Here is a 21,180-nt window from a genome sequence, read left to right on the forward strand (position 1 = left end):
ATTCTCATTGCAAGAAAGGGTATTTCCTAACATATTATTGATAATTTAGCAGACATAGCATAGTGGTATAAAACACTAAGAATATAAATTTGTAGGAAACATATAAATGAAATGTCCCTGGCAAAAATACTATTTGTGATACCCTGAAATCATCTGAGAGTTTTTGACAGTCAAATTCAGGAAACTACAGTGAATACATTTTTTTAAAAGCCCCAACCAAAAGATGTTTGCCAACCATGCATAATTTGTGAGGGAATGTTACTTTAGTCTCAATACTTCACCTTAAATCTGAGTAACAAAACAGGAGAGTCCAATATGGAAAGACTGATTCAACAAAGAGTTCAGAAAATACTATCAGTAAATTTCAACTCTTTAGATTTTTATACAGACTTACAACACTCCTCTGGCAAGCACAGTATATAGGGCAACAACAAAAAATCTGCTGCACTGAGGCAGTCAAACCGATTTACAAACTATCAAATGAGATTCTACAAACATGCTTTTCCTGAACACTCATTAATTTATGCTTTCTTCTAGGTTAAATTTACGTAAATGTAACTGCATTAATTCATTAACATTTCTAATATTTTGTTCTGTTGATATTCCTATGCATTACTTTATTTCTACTGCTCTCTGATTACCTTTAAGCTCTTGACACCCTTCCCTTCTTATCTGACTTACCAAATTGTAAATCCCAAGAAGCAGCGCTTCCATGCAACCATTACTCTGTCTGTCCCTGCTGGCAGTAAAACGCAGATATACCCAGATCAATTCTGGCAGGAACTGTAGTGTGAACCTCTTGAGTCGAACTTCAGAACTACGGTAGAGTTCAAAGAGCTGGTGGCAGACAGGTTCCAGGAGCTATAGAAAGAGTCAGAACAGCTCATATTCCACTAATCTTATGTATCAAAAAAATGCATTAATATAGGTGTCTACAATATAAAGCCACCGGAACTGGCAAAACTGGCATTGTTGTTGGCATTCTTAGGGTGCGTCTACATAACAGCGTTATTTCTGATTAACGGCCGTTATTTCGAAATAACGCGAACGCCTATGCAGCAATTCCATTATTTTGAAATAAAATTGAAATAACGGATGGCTTATTCCGACTTCTGTAAAACTTATTCCACAAGTAATAATGCCTATTCCAAAATAGCTAATTTGAAATAGCTGTAGTGTGGACACTCCACTGATGCTATTTGAAAATAGCTCCTCCCCGGGGCCATTCAAACTAATTACTCCATGGGGCTCTCAAGTGCTTCCTGGGACTCTAAATGGAGATAGTGCATTCACATTAGGGGAGCCTGCCTCGGATTAATTTTGAGGCCTCCCTGTAGTGTAGACGTGCAATTTCAGAATAAGCCATTTCGGAATAAGCATAAAGTGTAGATGTACCTTTAGAGATGCCATAGACTGAATGGTCATGGAGACTAAATTATCCAGTGTCTAGTAAATATGATCTACAAGAATGGGACTAAGGTACATTGGTAAGGAGTGTTATGAAGTTCATGCTACCACGGCCCTTAAAGTACAAGATCTGTGGCAGAGTTTCATTTTTCAGCTCTGTCAATGACATCTTCATAAAAACACCAAGTTCACTTACCATTAAATGTGTTTGTATTGAAACCCCAATGCTTTAGAAAAAAACAACTCACTAGTCAGAAATACTAGTGAAATAAATCTATATACAGTTTAAGGATAGAGAAGTGAATTAACCCTATACTTGAGGGTTTTTTGTTTTAAAAAAAAAACAAACAAGAAAAGGGTGGCGGACATTTTGGTTAAAAATTAGTTTCTCTACCATTTAACAAGTGTCTTGATTTAGTTTGGTTCCTTTCAAACTGGAGGGCTTGCTAGCACTGGCTAGAGCTAGATTCAATGCAAATGGCCAAAACTCCCCAAGGCCCTTATCAATTCAACTCCTTTTGGACTCACAAAAACCCTGCATTCCAATAGCAAATTGTGCCAAACTGGCATTTTTGGAGCGTGCACAAACTTAACATTTGAACCCAGGTTTCTATCTTACAGAGACCCATTTAAATCACACACATCTTAACTTTCTTTTCTGGTGAACAAACATATCAAATGTGTCAAAACACACTGCAGAAAACAACAAAACCTACAGCTTCATCTAAGCCAGAGGTGGACAATAATTTTGGAAAGTGGTCAAGAGCTATACTTTTCTATGGCGGGGATGTGGATTTTGGGACAGAGGTTAGGTGCAGAAGAGAACTCAGGGTAGGAGGTTGCAGTGCAGGAGAGGGTGTGGAGTCTGAGAGGGAGTTTGGATGCAGTAGGGGGTTGTGATCTGGATCAGGAGCTTGGGGTGCAGGAGTGAATTTTGACCTGGGAGTCAGCAGGAGATGCAAGGTCTGTGAGGGAATTGTGACCTGGGGTGGAATGTGTGTGTAGAGTATTTGGGTGGTGACCTAGGGCAGGGAGTTGGGGAGTACAGCTAGGGCACTGGAGACAGGCTCTGGCTGGGAGTCACTTACCTTCGGTGGCTCCCGGCCAGGAACCCAACAGGTCCTCCAGGCAGGCTCCCTCCTGCAGCAGCCCCAAGCAATTCAAGGAGATTTCCTATATGCGTTGTTGGAGCAAGAGAGACTTCACGCGCTCCCCTGTTGTCAGGAGAATCATAGCACCCGGGAACAGGGCCATAGGGCAGGGGAGCTTGTGAAGTCTCTTGTCCCCTGCTGGGTCGCACGGTTTCTAGAGGGAACTGCAAGCTGTTTTGGACAGCTAGGGGATCCCTCTATGCTCCATGCACCTTGGGGGAGGAGAGGAGGAGACAGGAGAGTGAGAAACTTTGCCTGCTCTTCTGCCCCTAAGCCCTGAATGGGCTAGGGCGGGGGAGCACACGAAGTCTCTTCCCTCCCTCTCACCCTGCCATGGGCATGCTTAGCTGTTCAAACTGGCTGGCGGCTTCTTCTAGGTGCTGCACACCCCTGCCAGGAGGAGGAGCAAAGAGCTGCCAGCCATTTTGGACAGCCTTGGGGTCTTGGTAGGACTGGATCAATCGGGCCGGATCAAATGGCACAGAAGGCTGGATCCAGCCTATGGGCCATCTCTTGCTCACTCCTGATCTAAACCCAACTAAAGTCAATGGACAGATTCCCAACAGCATTTAGTTCAGTTCTTAGGATCAGTATCTAGAAGCCACTCGGAAGTTTTGAAAGGGGTGGCAACTTTCTATGCAGTGAATAATATCTAAGGGTATGTCTACACTGCCACCCTAGTTCGAACGCGGGTGGCTAATGTAGGCATTCGAACTTGCAAATGAAGCCCGGGATTTAAATATTCCTCCTTGCAGGAGGAACAACAGTAGTTCGAATTAGTAGCTTTAATTCAAACTACCTAGTCCATGTCGCGTGTAGCCGCGGGCAGGTAGTTCGAACTACAGGCATTTAAAAATGGCGCCCGTCCAGAAACATGTAAATGAAGCCCGGGATATTTAAATCCCGGGCTTCATTTACAAGTTCGAATGCCTAGATTAGCCACTCTAGTTCGAACTAGGGTGGCAGGGTAGACATAGCCTAAGTGCCTCAGTTTTCTAACAAATAAGGGAAACTGAGGCACGACATCACTTGACCAGCCCAAGGTTATTGGAAGAATCAAAGCAAAGCCCAGACTTCCCTAACTAAAAGGCCCCTCTTCTAATCAGAACACACTCTCTTCCCACTCTCACTCACTTTTATTTCTGTAGGACAGGGAGATGCACAAGCATCTTTACCTCAAATAATATGATCTCTTTTTTTATGACATGACATGACATATGTCTTACTAACTTCAGAAAAAATTTATTTCTCTCTCATCACAAGTTCTTACTTTGCACATACAACACATTTGCATGGTAGTAAACATCTATTTCTATGTTAATAATAATAATATATATACATGCACAGATTTAAATAGCTTCTCAGCTAAAAATAGTGACACAAATTAATTTGTTACAATTTATGCCATTATTTTTGTTTTAAGAGTAACTGCTACATTTTTTCCAACAAAAAGATGAGGTTAATCAGTTTCATTTTTAGCCTATAGTATGGATGGTCAACATACTGTTCCTTAAACCATTAGCTGATTACATAAACTATGATAGGACATCCACGTAGTACAAATTTTGGCATCAGTCAAAACTCTTATTATACGAGGATCTAATACAAGCACCTTGTATAACAAGGTTTCTGGCTGACAGCTTAGCCACAAGGAATGAAAACAAGAGACTAAACAAAGGGAGGACACTGTGCAGCAGGAAAAGGTTAGTTGCCAAAAGTCTTGTATTTTGAAATAAAATGTAGTGATTTAATAATAAAAGTAAGAAAGAAAGCAGAGCACTCCCCAAGACTCTCCTATTTAACTTGGGATTATCAGGACATCACAAGCCAGTCAAGCCATCATAAGATCCCCTTAATGGAAAAACAGATTTGTTCTACATGGTTGAATATCCAGTCATGCTATTTATCATATTTACTATAATACTTAGCACATACAGCACATTACATGTTCCATGTGCTGCACAAATATTAAATAATGAACCGTTTTAATTAATATTTACTTAATGCAATCTCATATCAACAAGAAACATACCACCACCTGTTACAGTAAATGCAAAAATCTGCAGGGCATGGACTGTCTCTTTGCTTTCTTGTCAAATGTCTACCCTATTTTCAGATGCTCAAAAAAATCAAAAAGGAAATAATAAAGATGATATATAGTAGCATATTGGTTTTATTTTTAACAACAACACAGCAGGAGCTTTCATCACAACTCTTCTCTCTCCCCCCCCCAAACAGCTCTCAGAGGCTAAAGTTTATGGGCACATATACAGGGGATGAACAGGTACACAAAGAGATATGCAAATGACAAAAGAAACTAGATATAAATATGGCTATAAACAGTATTTGTATTGTGTCCCATTCAAATTAACAGGAAAAAATCCCACTGATGGTAACAGAAGTCGTATTCCCAGTCAGAGAACTGACTGGTTCAAATGCGTCTTCCATTATCAACTTATCAGTTTGGTTTCAGCTTGAAGTTTTTACACGCTTGGTCTCATTCCAGAGGCTAGACTCTATGGGTCAGGACCCAAATATGGGGCGCCATTACTTTTCAACAGGATCACCAAGTGTCTCCACACGTGGCTCTGCCCCTACACCTTTCCCCGTTTTTCAATTGCCTTGGGTCACCAAGTCTTCCTGAATTGTCAGAATGGGTCCCCATCTGGAAGAGGCTGGGAACCGCTGGGCTACATACTTAGTAGATTTTGCTGAATCTTCCCAAATTGAGTTCTGTATGTGTAAGTAACTAAATACAATTTTAAAACTCAACTCCTACACACAAAACTTGATACTACAGAGTCCGCAGTACATGTAAACCCTGAGATTTTGAACAGCTACAGCAGGGGTGGGCAAAGGGACCTCCATGGGCTGGATTCAGCCCGTCAAGTGGGTTGATCCAGCCCATGGAGGCCCTGCCGCTCCCCTGCCCCCAGGTCAATCAGGGCCCAGGGGCAGGGGGAAAGCGCATGAAGTTTCCTCTGCCTTGCCAGGAATACACGGCTCCTAGCAGGGTGGGAGGAGACTTTGTGCCCTCCCCCCCAAAGCCCTGATTGGCCATGGGGCAGAACGGGGAGCATGCAAAGTTTCCTCCCACCGCCAGGGGCATGGGCACCTAGGGGAAACCTCAGGGCGGGAGGGGGGGGGGGGGGGGAGGAAAGGTGATCCCCCACCTCCAGACCACTCATGGTCTGTGGGTGGAGAAGCAGGAAAGTATCCTGCCCCCAACCCTTCTGCTTGAGGCCGGGAGCCACTTCAAAAATTTCTGAAGTGGCCCCTGGCAAAAAATTATTGTCCAACCCCGAGCTACACAGTTATCGTATTGAAAGCTTTTTAACATCTCTAGTCACTGCTATGAAGTCTGCAATGGGATGATTGAAGTATGAGAGTAAAAAAAGTTCAAAAGAAATGGGCAGACAGGGAAAATGGAACATTTGGCAGAAATATTTAGAGGGTATATTTGACTGGATACCAGGAGATTTCAGTCCAAGGCTGACGGGATCCAGAGGCAACAAATGAAAGCGCTCCAAATTATGGACTTTGTAAGTTTTATTGAAGACAGTTTATTTTTATCTTTTTTAAAAATTATTCCATGTCCTGCCTGCCACTCAAATTTTAAAAAGGTTGTGAAATCAAGTACTCAGTGAAGAAATGCGCCGTTAAGACTGTACCAAAGCAATAACAGGCATATTTTTCCTCATTAACATTCTCTACTTAACTAAAAGCTTTAATAACAAACTCAGCTAGCACAATACATACCATAATACAAAATGGGATTTCTTGCATACTTAACTACAGTATCTTACACAACAGTTTAGTTCTCATACATTGGTATCATTTTTTACATCTCAGGGAGGTGTACAACCAAGCCAAGTTTTTAAGAAGTTTGTTCATTTTGTAGATCTCTTAACAGTCAGGCCAGATCTTAAAGCTGAATAATTGACCAGGACTGGGCAATAGTTTTAATGGGGGGAGGGAGGGCACTCCAAGATTTTGGTAAGTGGTCAAGGGCTGCACTTTATGGAGGGAGTGTAGGGTCTGAGATGGAGGGTGGGATGTAGAAGGAAGCTTGGGATACGGGACTGGGGTGCAGGAGAGGGCATGGGATCTGAGAGGGAGTTGGGGGGAGGAGGTTATGATCTGGGGGAGAGGCTAGGGATGCAGGGTCAGGGAGGGGTACGGGTGCAGGAGAGGATTCTGGCCTGGGGAGAGGTATAGGAAGGAATTCAGGGTCTAGGAGGGATTTATGACCTGAAGGAGGTGGAAAGAGGAAATAAGAACGGTCGTACTGGATCAGACCAAAGGTCCATCTAGCCCAGTATCCTGTCTGCCAACAGTGGTCAGCAACAGGTGCCCCAGAGAGGGTGGACCGAAGACAATGATCAAGCCATTTGTCGCCTACCATCCCTCTCCAGCCTCTGACAAACAGAGGCCAAGGACACCATTTTATCCCCTGGCTAATAGCCTTTTATGGACCTAACCTCCATGAAATTATCCAGCTTCTCTTTAAACTCTGTTATGGATGCAGAGGGTTTGGGTGGTGACCTGGGGCAGGAAGATGGGGGGGAAGGGGCTAAGGTGACAGAAGCAAGATTTGGCTGGGAGGCGCTTATCTAGGTGGCTTCCAGCTAGCAGCCCTGCAGGAACCGGAGACAGGCTCCATGCCTGTGTGCTGGACTAGCTGTTCCACGTCTCTACTCCAGCATAGTTAGAGGGGGAGTGAAGAGGCTTCGCTCGCTGCCCACACCACCAACAAAATTTCTCAGCTCCTATTGGCTGGAAACTGGCCAATGGGAGCTGAGGAATTTTGCTTGGGGCAGGGACACAGCATGAAGACCCCTCCCCCTTCCTCTCCAGTGTGCAGAGCAATTAGCAGCCAGCTGTTTAAAGCAACGTGAGCTGCTATGTAGTAAGGGTCTTGGCGAGGTGGCTGTGGGCTGGATCCGTCGGCTTGGTAGGCCGGATCCGGCCAACTAACCACCTCTTGCCCACCCTGGCATATACCATACAAGATAAGATTACATAAGAAATTCTAGTATTGTATCACAATACAATAAATGGCCTTATTTTAAGGAAGGGGCGAGGAATCTTTTCGGTTCAGGGGCCACTGATCCACAGAAAAATCAAGCGGGGGGGGGGCGCATATAAAAGTGAGAAGTGCAAAAATAAAAACAAAACAAAACAAAAGTCAAAAACCCCTCATTGATAGGATCCTTGACCGAGAAGGAGAAAGACGATCTCCACATTCCGCTTGCAGGGAGAAAAGGGGCTGGAGTACTGGTGCGGGATCCTTAATCTTGGATGGGGGAAGCCCCAAGCCTCATGGGCTAGATTCAGGCAAGCCAGGGGGCGCATTTGACCCCTGAGCCTTAGGTTTCCCACTTCTGTTTTAAGGCATAAGCATAAAGAGGAAAAGTTAAGAAAAAAATTATTTAATTTCTGCAAAGCACTTTGAACATGAGGAAGCACGGAATGCATTTTTCTTTTAATTTGAGCTTTCAACCTAACTCTGGATGTCCTGTATCTGATTTCTCTACTTCAACGCTGCATTAATGTTATTTTTTGCATGGAGTAAATATAGATTTCCATTCATTCATTCATTCGCCCGTGTCCCATATCCATTATTGAATCAAACCCAAAAAATTGTGACTGGTCAATGAAAAAAGTTGTACTTTAAATGGCATCACACATTATTCAATTCAATAAACCACTTGTGAGCACTCTCTTTGTTTAAATACTCTTTCTGCCCTTCTAAATCTTTTCATCATATTAAGACACATGAGGGAATAGAATACTTTTTGCAAAATTAAATTTACTCTTTTTGACATTAGTTTCTCAGTAACTGTTTGGCCCTGGATTAGGGATGTTAAAAAAGCTTTCTGTTGTTGTTGTTGTAAATGTGTAACCCAGGGGTTGGGAACTGCAGGCGGGGGGGACGAGAGGGGGAGAAGAGAGCTTTTAGTCCTACTAGAAAAGCAAAACAGAACTTTAAAAATCAAGCTGCTTGTTGGGAAAGGGTTACCTGAACTTCTTCAAACTCAAATCAGTAACCAGCACAGTCAGTTTTGGACGCTATATCTGAGATAAGAAGCTACTTTGCATGTTCCTGTAATTTGTTTAGAGTTTAGATTTAGGGTTACCAGGTGGCTTAAAAAAAAAAAATACTGGACACACTTGATCTCAGATTGGGGGGGGGGGGGGGAGAATAGGAGGAGAGAGAGAAACACCGGCCGGGAAGGTAGTGAGACTGGCCAGGAAGGATGTCCGGGGGGCACACCAGCGCACAGGAAGCAGGGCTGGCATGGGGGGGGGGGGGGGCAGTGGGGCTGGCCGGGGAAGATCGGGGGGAGGGGACTGGCCGACGGGAAGCAGGACTGGCCGGGATGGGGTTGGGGGGAGCGGGAGGAGAGAATCAGCCAGTGGGGAGCAGGACTGATTCAGGCGCACGCAGATCCTGGGGCGTTGCCTGTCCCGCGCACGGTCCCAGCGAAGCAGGGGCTAGTCCGGCCCCGAGGATTCCCTCCCCGCCCAGCCCCACCCCACGTAGTTGCGTACTGCCTGGCTGGTAGACACACTCACGCAGCCTGAGTACTGATACTCCTAATAATAATAAAACTTACCTAATTTGAAAATACCGGACATTTTATGTGTCCAGTTGAAAACTGGAGTGTCCAGTTCAAAACCGGACATCTGGCAACCCTATTTAGATTAATCGATAAGATTTTCCAGTCATTCTTTCCCATCCCATCCCATCTCCAGTGTTCTATGGCTGCGGTCCCCAAATTATTGCTCACCCCCGGAACTAGTATATTAAGCTTGGCTTGCATATTCTGTTTTACTGTATTTTACTTAACTTACTTTATTCAGTGTGCTATCTCTTATGACCACTTTTATACTACTTAAATCACTTTTGTTTATTAATAAACCCTGTGTAAGTAACTGTATTTGGGAGCAAAGAGTCTGAGCATCTCTCTATATATACAGAGAAAAAGAGGGCAAATTTCATGAGGCTATATCGATGGCTATACAACAAGACAGATTTATCGAAGATTCAGATCCTAGAGGAGCTGTGTGCTTGAGTTCTGAGAAAAGGGGTCTCACTGTGCTGCTTACAGTGTGTGTGTCTGCAGCCTTGGGGTATGGCCCTGGATCTCAGCTGAAGCAGGCTGGAGAGCTGGGTTCAACAAGACAAGATTCAAGGGTGCCAAAGCTGTCAGAGAATGCAGGATTAATGAGATCTTAGCACACCAGTAACAGTCCAAAGGGGTCCTCACTCACCACATTTTTTTAGGAGTTTCCTACCTCATTATTTGGGTCCTGAATAACCTTATAAAGAGCTGGCACCAGTGATTTTTTCCGGTGCAATGTGGATGCATAACTGGAGATTTGATTTTCAGGTAATGCCTAAAGAAAAAAAGATATAGACACCAGTTACTATAAAGAGTAGATCTCATGTAAGTTTTCATGTATTAATAGACACCTATGAACAAGTTTAATCTGGCTTGGTAACAAACACAGCAACAGCAATTCCTGAGCTTTAGTCTAGACAAAGTCAAAAGTTACTGAACTAATAAAAGTGGAATTTAGTCCTCTCACTACTGATTCATGCAAGCAAGCTATCCAAAAACCTTACAGTGCTGGATCTCAATCCTGCATGGTGCTGAATGCTACAAATATTCATCAGCTTGGGTGGCAGTTGAAGATATTCAGGAATTTCCAGGACTAGGTCGCAATACAGCTCTAGGCCACTCCATATTAAAATTCTTTGCCGTAAGCCCAGTGAAGTCTCGAGACCCTCTCCTCTTTTCTTTCCCTGTTCAACTAACAACTTTTCCAAACCTTAGATGCAATTAAACTTTTTTTAAGAATGCTACGATAATAAAGCTTCTGATTATTAAAAGTGAAAGAATTTTAAAAATCCATTTTACCTATAGAGATATACCTATCTCAGAGCTGGAAGGGACCTTGGGAGGTCACTGAGTCCAGTCCCCTGCCCTTATGGCAGGACTAGGTACCATCCCTGACAGATTTGCCCCAGATCCCTAAACACCGCCCTCAAGGATTGAACTCACAACTTTGGGTTTAGCAGGCCAATGCTCAAACCACTGAGCTCTCCCCCCCCATAGAAAGTAGATTGCCTGTAGGCTGAGAATAAAGGAGGGACACTTGTCTCTATGTGCTATTTTATATTTCTCATCTCAAAGAAAGGCTTGGTTATAGTCAAGACACTTTCCCATCCTGTGTTCCACAAAGGGAGGTATAGTTATTTAACAACTATTTTCACTACAGTTTAAACACTTCTATTAGCCTTAACCAAAAAGCTGGTTTAAAGTTTTAAATTTTGTAAGCAAGTTGACAGTTTCCCTTTAAATTCTATCAACTTGATTTACAGAGTGTGATGCATTTTGAAGCAAGATCTGTGTAGCATGATATATGTTGTACTACATTATTATAATAAATGTGCATCTCAAATTTTGCTTTTTGTATCAATTAATACCTTTATACAGACATCTACACATTGTGTACTAGAAGAGATACAAAAGATTAAAAATCAAAATAAACTTTTATACTTTACATTTTTAATCATTAGCATTCATAAAATGATGTGCCACTAAACAATACTGTAATTGTCATACACCTTGAATTCTGATAGCCATTCTTCAACCACACCATGATCTGATCCCAGCATTTTCTTTCAGCTTCTCTTTTTAGTTCCTAAATGTAAGAAAGGAGAAAATGCTCAAAAGATAGAAAAGACAACTGGAACAGAGAGCCATTATGTAACAAAGCCATAAGTTGTAATGACAACTCTGGATATGTCCCCCCACCCCTCCAAAAAAGCAAAAAAAAAGCAAGAACAATTCATAAAAATAATATCTTGGAAGTCATGGTGGCATATATTTTATTTCTTAATGCTATTATAGAGGATTGTGAAGTTTCTCTTTCAAGCTTCAACAATGAAGATCTATCTTAATAGTAAAGTGCATTATTCAGAAAGTTAAACATACAAAATCACTATTAATTTAGTTAAACCACACAATTACTAATTATTACTTTCCTATCATATAACAGTTTTATTGTAGCATCATGAGTTCAGACAAAAACAGGTCTCAAGACAAAAAGATGAAATGTTATGGTGTTCACTACTTGTATATTTTGAAATACACATCTTCATCTTATTAGCTTACTCTATTAAGAACAATATTTAAGTTGTAGCTGCTGATTTATGAAATATTTAAACATCTAAATATTCACATTAAATTGACTCCTTTAAAAAATAAAAATAAAAATAAAAAAAGCACCCAGAACTGAGCCAGTACATTACAAGAACGTCAAACTACCCAAATGCAATGTTTAATACAATCGAGGGTGCATTAAATAAACAATTTCAAAAGCACTGTGATCAATCCTTCACTGGCAGAGGGCTGCACATGAGGACTTAGTACATTCTTTCCCTCTCCAATTTCTATTATAGCTTTATTTTTATTACAGTATCAGCATACAGAAATTTAATCAGAGCTATAATAAGCATATTCACTAAGCTACTGTTACATTTGCAAATTGTTGTGATGTGTCAGCTGTAATGCATCAACCCTTGATCTTGCATTCAAGTCCAAAACCACCATTACTAATGTGCTTTTTCCACAGGAAGAGAAGTGTTTTTGCTAAACAGAAGAAAAACAGAAGATAGGTCTCAAGTTGTGATGGGGAAAGTCTAGATTGGATATCAGGAAAAACTATTTCACTAGAAGGGTGATAAAGCATTGGAATGAGTTACCTATGGAGGTGGTGGAATCTCCATCCTTACAGGTTTTTAAGACCAGGTTTGACAAAGCTCTGGCTAGGATGATTTAGTTGAGGTTTTTCCTGCTTTAGGCAGGAGGTTGGACTCAAATGACCTCCTCAGGTCTCTTCCAACCCTTATCTTCTATAATATGGAAGGCGCTCAAAAATATATATAGCAGATATTAATAAATAGATATGAATATAGAGATTCACAGAATAACTATTCATTACACAAGAAGGCTGTGTCTAACACTGCACCCCTTTTCCGGAAAAGGGATGCAGATGAGCCAAGTCGGAATTGCAAATGAAGCGGGGATTTAAATTTTCCCTGCTTCATTTGTATAAACATGGCTGCCGCTTTTTTCCGGCTCGGGGCTTTGCTGGAAGAAAGCACCAATCTAGACGGGGATCTTTCGGAAAATAAAGCCCTTTCCGAAAGGTCCCTTATTCTTCTTTAAAATCAGGAATAAGGGACCTTTTGGAAAAGGCTTTATTTTCCGAAAGATCCCCATCTAGACTGGCGCTTTTTTCCACCAAAGCCCAGAGCCGGAAAAAAGCGGCAGCCATGTTTATACAAATGAAGCAGGGAAAATTTAAATCCCCGCTTCATTTGCAATTCCGACTTGTCTCATCTGCATCTCTGCTAAACCCAAAGTTGTGAGTTCAATCCTTGAGGGCAGTGTTTAGGGATCTGGGGCAAATCTGTCAGGGATGGTACTTAGTCCTGCCGTAAGGGCAGGGGACTGGACTCAGTGACCTCCCAAGGTCCCTTCCAGCTCTGAGATAGGTTGATTAAACTTGATTTAAACTTTATTTTAAATAAAGTAAAACATTACGTCCAATGCAAAAGGTTTCCATGTTTTCTTTATTTATGGCAGGGGTGGGGATCCTTTTTTGGGTTAGAGGCCACTGACCCACCAAAAAAAAAAAATCAGTTGGGGACCATACAGGTGAGAAGCAAAACCAGTTGGTGACCACTGAGTTAGATAAAGGCAATCAGACAAAAGGCAGATACTAGGGATATTAAATATTGGGTAACTGAATAGTCAATTAACTTCATGAATTATTATCGGTTGCTCTACCACTCTATAGTTCCTGGGGGTGGGACCAGCAGCCAGAGTGCTCTGGCCCCACTCCCGAGGAACCCCGCCATGTCATGCTTCTGCTTCTGTATCAGAGGCAGCAGTGTGAGGTGCTGATAGTTACAGAATCCACGTTTCTCTTTCCCTATTCCTCTGTTTCAGTGGTTCTCAAACTTTTTGGCCTATGGCCCACTGGTGGCAAACCTTTTCATGGACCACCAGTTGCTAATGGAAACTTGCCATTCATTACATAATTATGCCCAAGCATTTTGCTATGGAGAACTGTTTAATTCAACTAGTAAGAAAAGGAATATTAAAAATTAAACATTAAGTGCTTTAACTCTCTCATGTTAGCTTATCAAACTCCATTTTAAATAAAGTAAAATATCAATTATGTCCAACAAAAAAGGTTTCAACGTTTTCTTTATTTATGGCAGGGGTGAGGAACCTGTTTTGGAGCAGGAGCCATTGACCCGCAGAAAAATCAGTTGGGGACCACACAAGTGAGAAGCAAAAAAACCCCACTAAAAACCCCAACCTTCACTGAAGTGGCCCCCAACTGAGACACCTCACTCCTCTGGTGCTCCAACCCCATAGGGCAAGAGGGAGGAACAAGAAGGACTGAGGTTCAGAGCTGCCCATGGACCAGACCTGCTCTTCTAGGGTTTCGGGGTGAGTGGATTTTGCGGACCACCCCACAGGCTCTGGGGCTGGGGACAAAAATGAGGAGTTCAGCGTGTGGGATAAGGGTGAGTGCAGAATCTGGGCGTGAGGTCTGGGCAGGAAGTGAGGTGTAGGAGGGAGTGAGGGTGGGAGGTCTGGGTGCAGGAGCAGGCTGGAAGCAAAGTGTCTGGCTGGACATACACAAATCCATGGGTTCGGACTTAATGCATCCGAGGGTACTGAGGGAGTTGGCAAATGTCTGAGGAGCCTTTGGCCATTATCTTTGAAAAGTTGTGGAGATCGGGAGAAATCCTGGATGATTGGAAAAAGGCAAATGTAGTGCCCATCTTCAAAAAAGGGAAGAAGGACGATCCAGGGAACTATAGGCCGGTCAGTCTTACCTCGGTTCCTGGAAAAATCATGGAAGGGATTCTTAAGGAATCCATTTTGAGGCACTTGGAAGAGAGGAAAGTGATTAGGAATAGTCAGCATGGATTCACAAAGGGCAAGTCGTGCCTGACCAATCTGATTAGCTTCTATGATGAGGTAACTGGCTCTGTGGACGTGGGAAAGTCAGTGGATGTGATATAGCTTGACTTTAGCAAGGCTTTTGATACAGTCTCCCACAATATTCTTGCCAGCAAGTTAAGGGAATGTGGATTGGATAAATGGACAGTAAGATGGCTAGAAGGCTGGGCCCAGCGGGTAGTGATCAACGGCTCGATGTCAGGATGGTGATCAGTTTCTAGCGGAGTGTCCTAAGGTTCGGTTCTAGGACCGGTTTTGTTCAATATCTTTATTAATGACCTGGATGAGGGGATGGATTGCACCCTCAGCCAGTTTGCAGAGGACACTAAGCTAGGGGGAGAGGTAGATACGCTTGAGGGCAGAGATAGGGTCCAGAATGACCTAGACAAATTGGAGGATTGGGCCACAAGAAATCTGATAAGGTTCAACAAGGACAAGTGCAGAGTCCTGCACTTGGGACAGAAGAATCCCAAGCATAGTTACAAGCTGGGGACCAACCAGTTAAGTAGCAGTTCTGCAGAAAAGAACCTGGGGGTTACAGTGGATGAGAAGCTGGATATGAGTCAACAGTGTGCCCTTGTAGCCAAGAAGGCTAATGGTATACTAGGTTGCATTAAGAGGAGCATTGCCAGCAGATCCAGAGGTGTCATTATTCCCCTTTATTCGGCTTTGGTGAGGCCACATCTGGAGTATTGTGTCCAGTTCTGGGTCCCCCACTACAAAAAGGATGTGGACGCATTGGAGAGGGTCCAGTGGAGGGCAACCAAAATGATTAGGGGGCTGGAGCGCATGACCTATGAGGAGAGGCTGAGGGAGTTGGGTCTGTTTAGTCTGCAGAAGAGAAGAGTGAGGGGGGATTTGATAGCAGCCTTCAACTACCTGAAGGGAGATTCCAAAGAGGATGGAGAGAGGCTGTTCTCAGTAGTGATGGATGGCAGAACAAGGAGCAATGGTCTCAAGTTGTGGTGGGAGAGGTCCAGTTTGGATATTAGGAAAAACTGTTTCACTAGGAGGGTGGTGAAGCACTGGAATGGGTTACCTAGGGAAGTAGTGGAGTCTCCAACCCTAGAGGTGTTTAAGGGTTGATTTAGTTGGGATTGGTCCTGCCTAGAGCAGGGGGCTGGACTTGATGATCTTCTGAGGTCTCTTCCAGCTCTAGGATTCTACCATGCCTTTTATCTGAAAATTGTAGCATATTTTACTACAGGCACCCCAGGACTTGACTGGTCCCAAACGAGGGGATTTGCCGGACCAGGGAAGGTCTCTCCCCTCCTGGGCTGTGCTGCCATCAGGTTAGGGCTCCAGCCTGCCCCCGCTGCTGCCCCAGCCTCCTATGGCTCTTTAAGTGCTGCCAGCCCTGCTGCTGCCGGGGCAGAGTGCCATAGCCAGATCGTCGCTGCTGGGGCAGAGCTCCACAGCTGCTTTGTCTCACTGCAGGGGACAGAGCTGTACAACTGGGGCCGGAACTGCACAGCTCAAGACAGAGCTCCCTGGCCACTGTCGGGACTGAACTCCATGACCACTGCTATAGCCAGAACCCCCCCCTTTCCCCCCCCACACACACAAGTTCGCCTGACCACAGATGTTGCCAGACCAGGAAGTCCTGGTTAAGGGAGGTACAACTTGTATTACATAATTCAGACTGAAGACTCCTGGTACAGCAGCCAAGATCTATATAAGGAAGAATGGAAATGCTCTGATCATCTGGGTAAATAAGTTACTACACCTACCACTGAAAACCAGATAGATTGTAGGTAAAATGAGATGATTGTTCATCACTTCACAGTAAAAAGTTTAGGGCAGGAAAACTATGAAGAATTTCTTTTCTAACTAAAATTGAGAAAAGATAGATAAGAAAAATGCTGAATTTCTTCAGGTCACCATGTTTAATATACTTATACTCTTACAAAAAAAATTGCAAGGGACTTTTAAGTTTGGCTTGCGCCCTAGCGATGTGTTTATAAATTCAAGAGGCTCATAGGCAATATTTTTTTAAAGGTTTTGTTGAATGTCACTTTTCCCCCTAGGTTGCCCAACTTCTTGCCTGTACCTCCATGGCGTAGTGGTACCTGCTTGCCAGACAGAGAATGGGGTTGAAAGTGCTGGTCTGTCATGCCATGATCAAATGTGTAACTTCTTACCACAGCAAGATTTAAGACTCACATGTCTACTCTGTCGCACAAGTCTCCTGCAGCAATACAGAAGTTGAGGGCAATGACAATTTCAGAGAACCCTGGTAGAATAGTGACTCATCTTTATCCATTTCTCCTGATTGGAACTAGTGAGATTATATTTATTCACTTAAACATTTTGATACTGCTCCTGAACACATAGGATAATTGTTACAGAGCTAAGCACAGACTCTTAACATATTTACCTCCAGCCAGAGGCATTAACACGCACAAATATTTTAATAAGATTTGTTCTCGTCACATGTATTAAATAACCTCATTTTCTTTTTAATTATTTTGTCCATAGTTCACAGTAAAGAGAGTATATTCAGTCTCTTATCCTGAAGTTTAAGAAAGCTTAAAAATAACTGTAAGGAGCTCAACTTCATTCATGAGTAGTCTCAGTAATGTCCGTGGTACTTGTCTCTCACTCACACACTAATTGCACACATAACAATTTGCAAGATCCAGGTCTCAGACAGTAATAAGAGTACTATAAACAAAAACACTGAGAATTAGGAAAACAAAAAAAGTATAAGAAATGCAGGGTTAAAAATGTATATTAAATGAAACATTACTTTTTCTATTTGTTTTTAGCCAATATTTTCTAAAAAATATGCTCTTGTTCAACAGGCATAATACAATTACTACTATATAATTTTAGAAAAACGAGTAGTGTTGTGGCACCTTAGGGTGTGTCTACACAGCAAAGTTATTTTGGAATAACAGCTGTTATTCCGAATAACTATGCGAGTGCCTACACAGCAATTCTGTTATTTGTTTTAAAATAATGGACAGGTTATTCCAACTTTTGTAAACATCATTCTACAAAGAATAACGCTTACTCCAAAATAGTTATTTCAGAATAGGGGCTGTATAGACACTCCACTTCTGCTATTTCAAAATAGCCCCTCACCAGGGCCATTCTAAGTCATTCCTCCTGGGACTCTAAATCAAGATAGCAGGTCTACCTTAGGGAAGCCTGGCTCAGAATAATTTTGAGGCTTTCCTGCAGTGTAGACGTGCTTTTTCAAAATAAGTTATTTCGGAATTAGCTTATTCCAAAATAACTGTGTAGTGTACACGTAGCCTTAGAGAACTAACACAAATATATTTGCTAGTCTCGACAGTGCCACATAACTACTCATTGTTTTAAAGTTACAGACTAATAAGGCTATATAATTCTATGTCCAGAAATATAAAGGAGGTCAGACTAGATCAGACTAGATCATTATAATGGTCTCCTCTCTGGTTTACAAGAAAAAACACCCCACACCCCACACACACTATGAATCTACAACTTTTCTTCTCTTGATTTAACAGGAGAACCAAGAGTTTGATAAATGGAACATATTTAATTAGAAATAAAGATTACAAAACTTTTCTTTGGAATGCCACAGAATGTTTCTTCAGGATTTTGCTTGTTTGAACAGGATTATTCATGACAACAAGCACTGCACCACCATTAGGCTGGGTGGGCAATAATTTTTGATGGGGGAATCACTCCAAGTGCTAATTTCTATGGAAGAGGTGATGGGTCGGGGATGGAGGTTGGATGCCGAAGGGAGCTGGAATGCAGGAAAGGGTGTGGGGTCTGAAAAGTGTAGGACCTCAGGACAGCGATGTAGTAAATTCAGGATTCACTAGTGTGGAACCCTGACAGGTCTCATGCTCCATCAGTGATGATAAACATTTGTCTGCATGTGTTTTTATAATGTTCCCTTAATATATCACGCCAGCTCTGTGCAGGTAGAGCTAGTGTAACAGACTTCACAAGAGCTCCCAAAGATCACAGAGTCGGGTAAGATATGAAGGCAACTGAGTCAGGTTTATTGTCAAAGTACATTAATAGTCATTGGAAGCCAGATGGCCTCTGAGGTCCTATGTTTTTGTACCCATGACAATAGACGTGGCACAGTCAATAGTATAGATTTCGCTATTGCTCCCTAGGTTGGACAAAGAGTTAAATTGAAGTACCCCAACATTTATAGATGGAGACACCTAAACTTCTGATAAACACCTTACATGCCATTTCACTCATTCATGACACATTCAGTACCTCCCGCTGTACATTCCACCAAAACATTCCTATTCACCACCTACTATGCGTTCAATTCCTGTTGTTTTCAGACACAATATCATTATTTAAACTATTTTATTATGTGCTAAGTTGGGGTGTCCTTGTATTGTCCTGGTGGAATGTATTTACATATTTTATGTGCTTTTAGTTTTAGTGCCAAGTTTATGGTCAGAACACTGACTTTCAAGCAAACATTTGTTTTTGATAAGGCCTGTTTGTTACTTATACTATAACTTTTGCTTATTTTGGTTCAGGTCACAGGCCTTATGCCAGGCCCATGCTTCAGGCTCTTTCTTTCTCCTTCATTCCCCCACTTTTTGGCTTTTTATGGGGAGGCTGTTTACCCATCATCCTGGAAAAGTGGACTCAAGGTGACCCAGTGAGCTAAACACTATTATGTGGCCATCTTGCTTTGCCATCCACTTATTCATGTCCCATTTGTCCCTTGTTTGCACATTCCCTTGTACGACTGATGGACAGATTTTATTTGCCAGCCCTGGAGCATAGGAAAGGTGGACACTCGGGATAGCAACACTCCACCCCCAATACACCTACATTAGGCATTCTGGGAGTGGGGCCTGGGTGAGGCCAGGCTGACAGTTTGGTAAGGTCATGCCTTTTCCCATCTCTTATATAACAGAATACTAGGACTGGAAGGGACCTCGAGAGGTCATCGAGTCCAGTCCCCATGCACTGCCCCTGTCTAGACAGCTCCTAGAGAGCAGCCCAGCGAGACTTTCAGGCAGGGTCCCTGCCTACAAGCAGTCCCACACCACTCACGGCTGTTCCATGTGGCTCTCTGCGCCATTCAGCGGTGGGGAGGTAGGAGGCTTCACATGGTTTCTGGCCAATAGGAGCTGCGAGATTATGCTGGGGGCAGGGGCAGCATACAGAGCTTTTCTCCCCTTTCCCCCAGAGAGCAGCACAGAGTCACAATGAGCATCCAGCAACTTTGAATGGCATGGAGCTGCTTCATGCCTGAGTGTCCCAGCAGTGCAGGCTGCAGGACAGATTAAAAGGCTTGACAGGTCAGATCCGACCATATCTTGCCTGTCCCTGCACTAAGCAGCTGTATGATTATGCCGTGAGAATATATGCTCTTCATAGCAAAGATTGATCTTAAGTGTTTCTTAAGCATGCAGATCTTTTGAGATACTTAAACAGAGGTAGTAACAGCAACAACTGTAGATTTACTAAAGTTTAAGAAACACCTCATTTCAGTAACACTGCTTTCTGCATTCAATACTATCAATAATAGAAAGCAACTAAATTGAAAGAAAAAATATCAAACAATGTCATTCACAAGTAGATTTTGGAATCTAGTCATTAGCAGTTGATTTGTATGACACCTGCATATGTTTATTTAAAGATACCATAGGAAACACCAGAGAAGTTACTAAAAATACATGTCTCTGTTTGTCGTGATTGGTATAAAAATTGGCTATAGCACATGTGCCATGTCCAACTTTACCTCCGTTTTAAGAAGTCAATTCTCTAAAGGAGGAGGAGGAGGAGGAAGAGGAGGAATGCAGCAGTGTTCCAGTCTGGAATGCATTTGTCAAGCTTTACAGTAGTCCTCAATTCTGTAAAAAATGAAAATAGAAAATCTGAGATAATCAAAAGAAAGACAAAAGATAGACTCTTGTAACAAAAACTAAACTTAATTCACTTAGTTCACTTTTCGCCATTAGACAAACTGCAGAAGTTATGAGCTAAAAAGGTGTTATGCTCCTCTACTAGCACACATCCTCTCCACCAAAAAAAAATTGGAACAAACAAAATACCGCAAGAAGTGTTTCACCCTGAAAAAGGAAGAGAACTGGAGATTATGTAAAATTTACTAAGGACTTTTTAACAGGTTTTATATGATAAATGTTCAGATGCTATAGTATTAGGGATGTTAAATTGCATTTAATCAGCTAATTGATTAATCAATAAGGGGGGGAGGGACTACAGAGCCAAATGGAGTTAGCTCCTGAGGCTGCGTCTCTGCGTTTTAAGAGTAAGTATTTAATATAGGCTCTTAATACATTTAAAAGGTAGGGGTGTAGCTTGGGGGACCGGACACGAGCTGGGAATCAGCTGTCCTGACGGCTCTTAATACACTGAAAAAGCAGAGGTGCGGAAATGGTGCCAGGGGGAACGGGCTTTTAAGCCGGCTCCTCCCATCACCGGCTTCTGTTCCCCGCCTTGCTGCCTTTCTCTGATAGAGGCAGCGGAGGAGTGGGGGGGAGGAGAGAGGGAAGCAACTAGTCGAGTCACTACTCAACTAGTTGCCTACATTCCTATGTAGTATAAAACAAAAGATAGAA

The 21,180-nt window shown here is 42.6% G+C and overlaps 1 protein-coding gene across 5 annotated transcripts in view; it reads right to left on the minus strand.

Annotated features, from left to right (window-relative positions):
• Nucleotides 1-21,180, minus strand: part of HYCC2 (hyccin PI4KA lipid kinase complex subunit 2) — a 77,287-nt gene that overhangs the window by 33,976 nt on the left and 22,131 nt on the right. For all 5 annotated transcript variants that reach the window (XM_075934290.1, XM_075934291.1, XM_075934292.1 and 2 more), the window contains exons 3-6: nucleotides 20,340-20,451; nucleotides 11,197-11,273; nucleotides 9,861-9,962; nucleotides 682-861 (exon numbers count right to left, since the gene is read on the minus strand). In XM_075934290.1, the coding sequence (XP_075790405.1) occupies nucleotides 682-861; nucleotides 9,861-9,962; nucleotides 11,197-11,247 (333 nt within the window). In that variant the 5' untranslated portion in view covers nucleotides 11,248-11,273; nucleotides 20,340-20,451. The remainder of the gene's footprint in view (nucleotides 1-681; nucleotides 862-9,860; nucleotides 9,963-11,196; nucleotides 11,274-20,339; nucleotides 20,452-21,180) is intronic.

The sequence above is a fragment of the Pelodiscus sinensis genome, chromosome 7 (genome assembly GCF_049634645.1).
Source record: "Pelodiscus sinensis isolate JC-2024 chromosome 7, ASM4963464v1, whole genome shotgun sequence".
In the NCBI taxonomy this organism is placed as follows: domain Eukaryota; kingdom Metazoa; phylum Chordata; order Testudines; family Trionychidae; genus Pelodiscus; species Pelodiscus sinensis.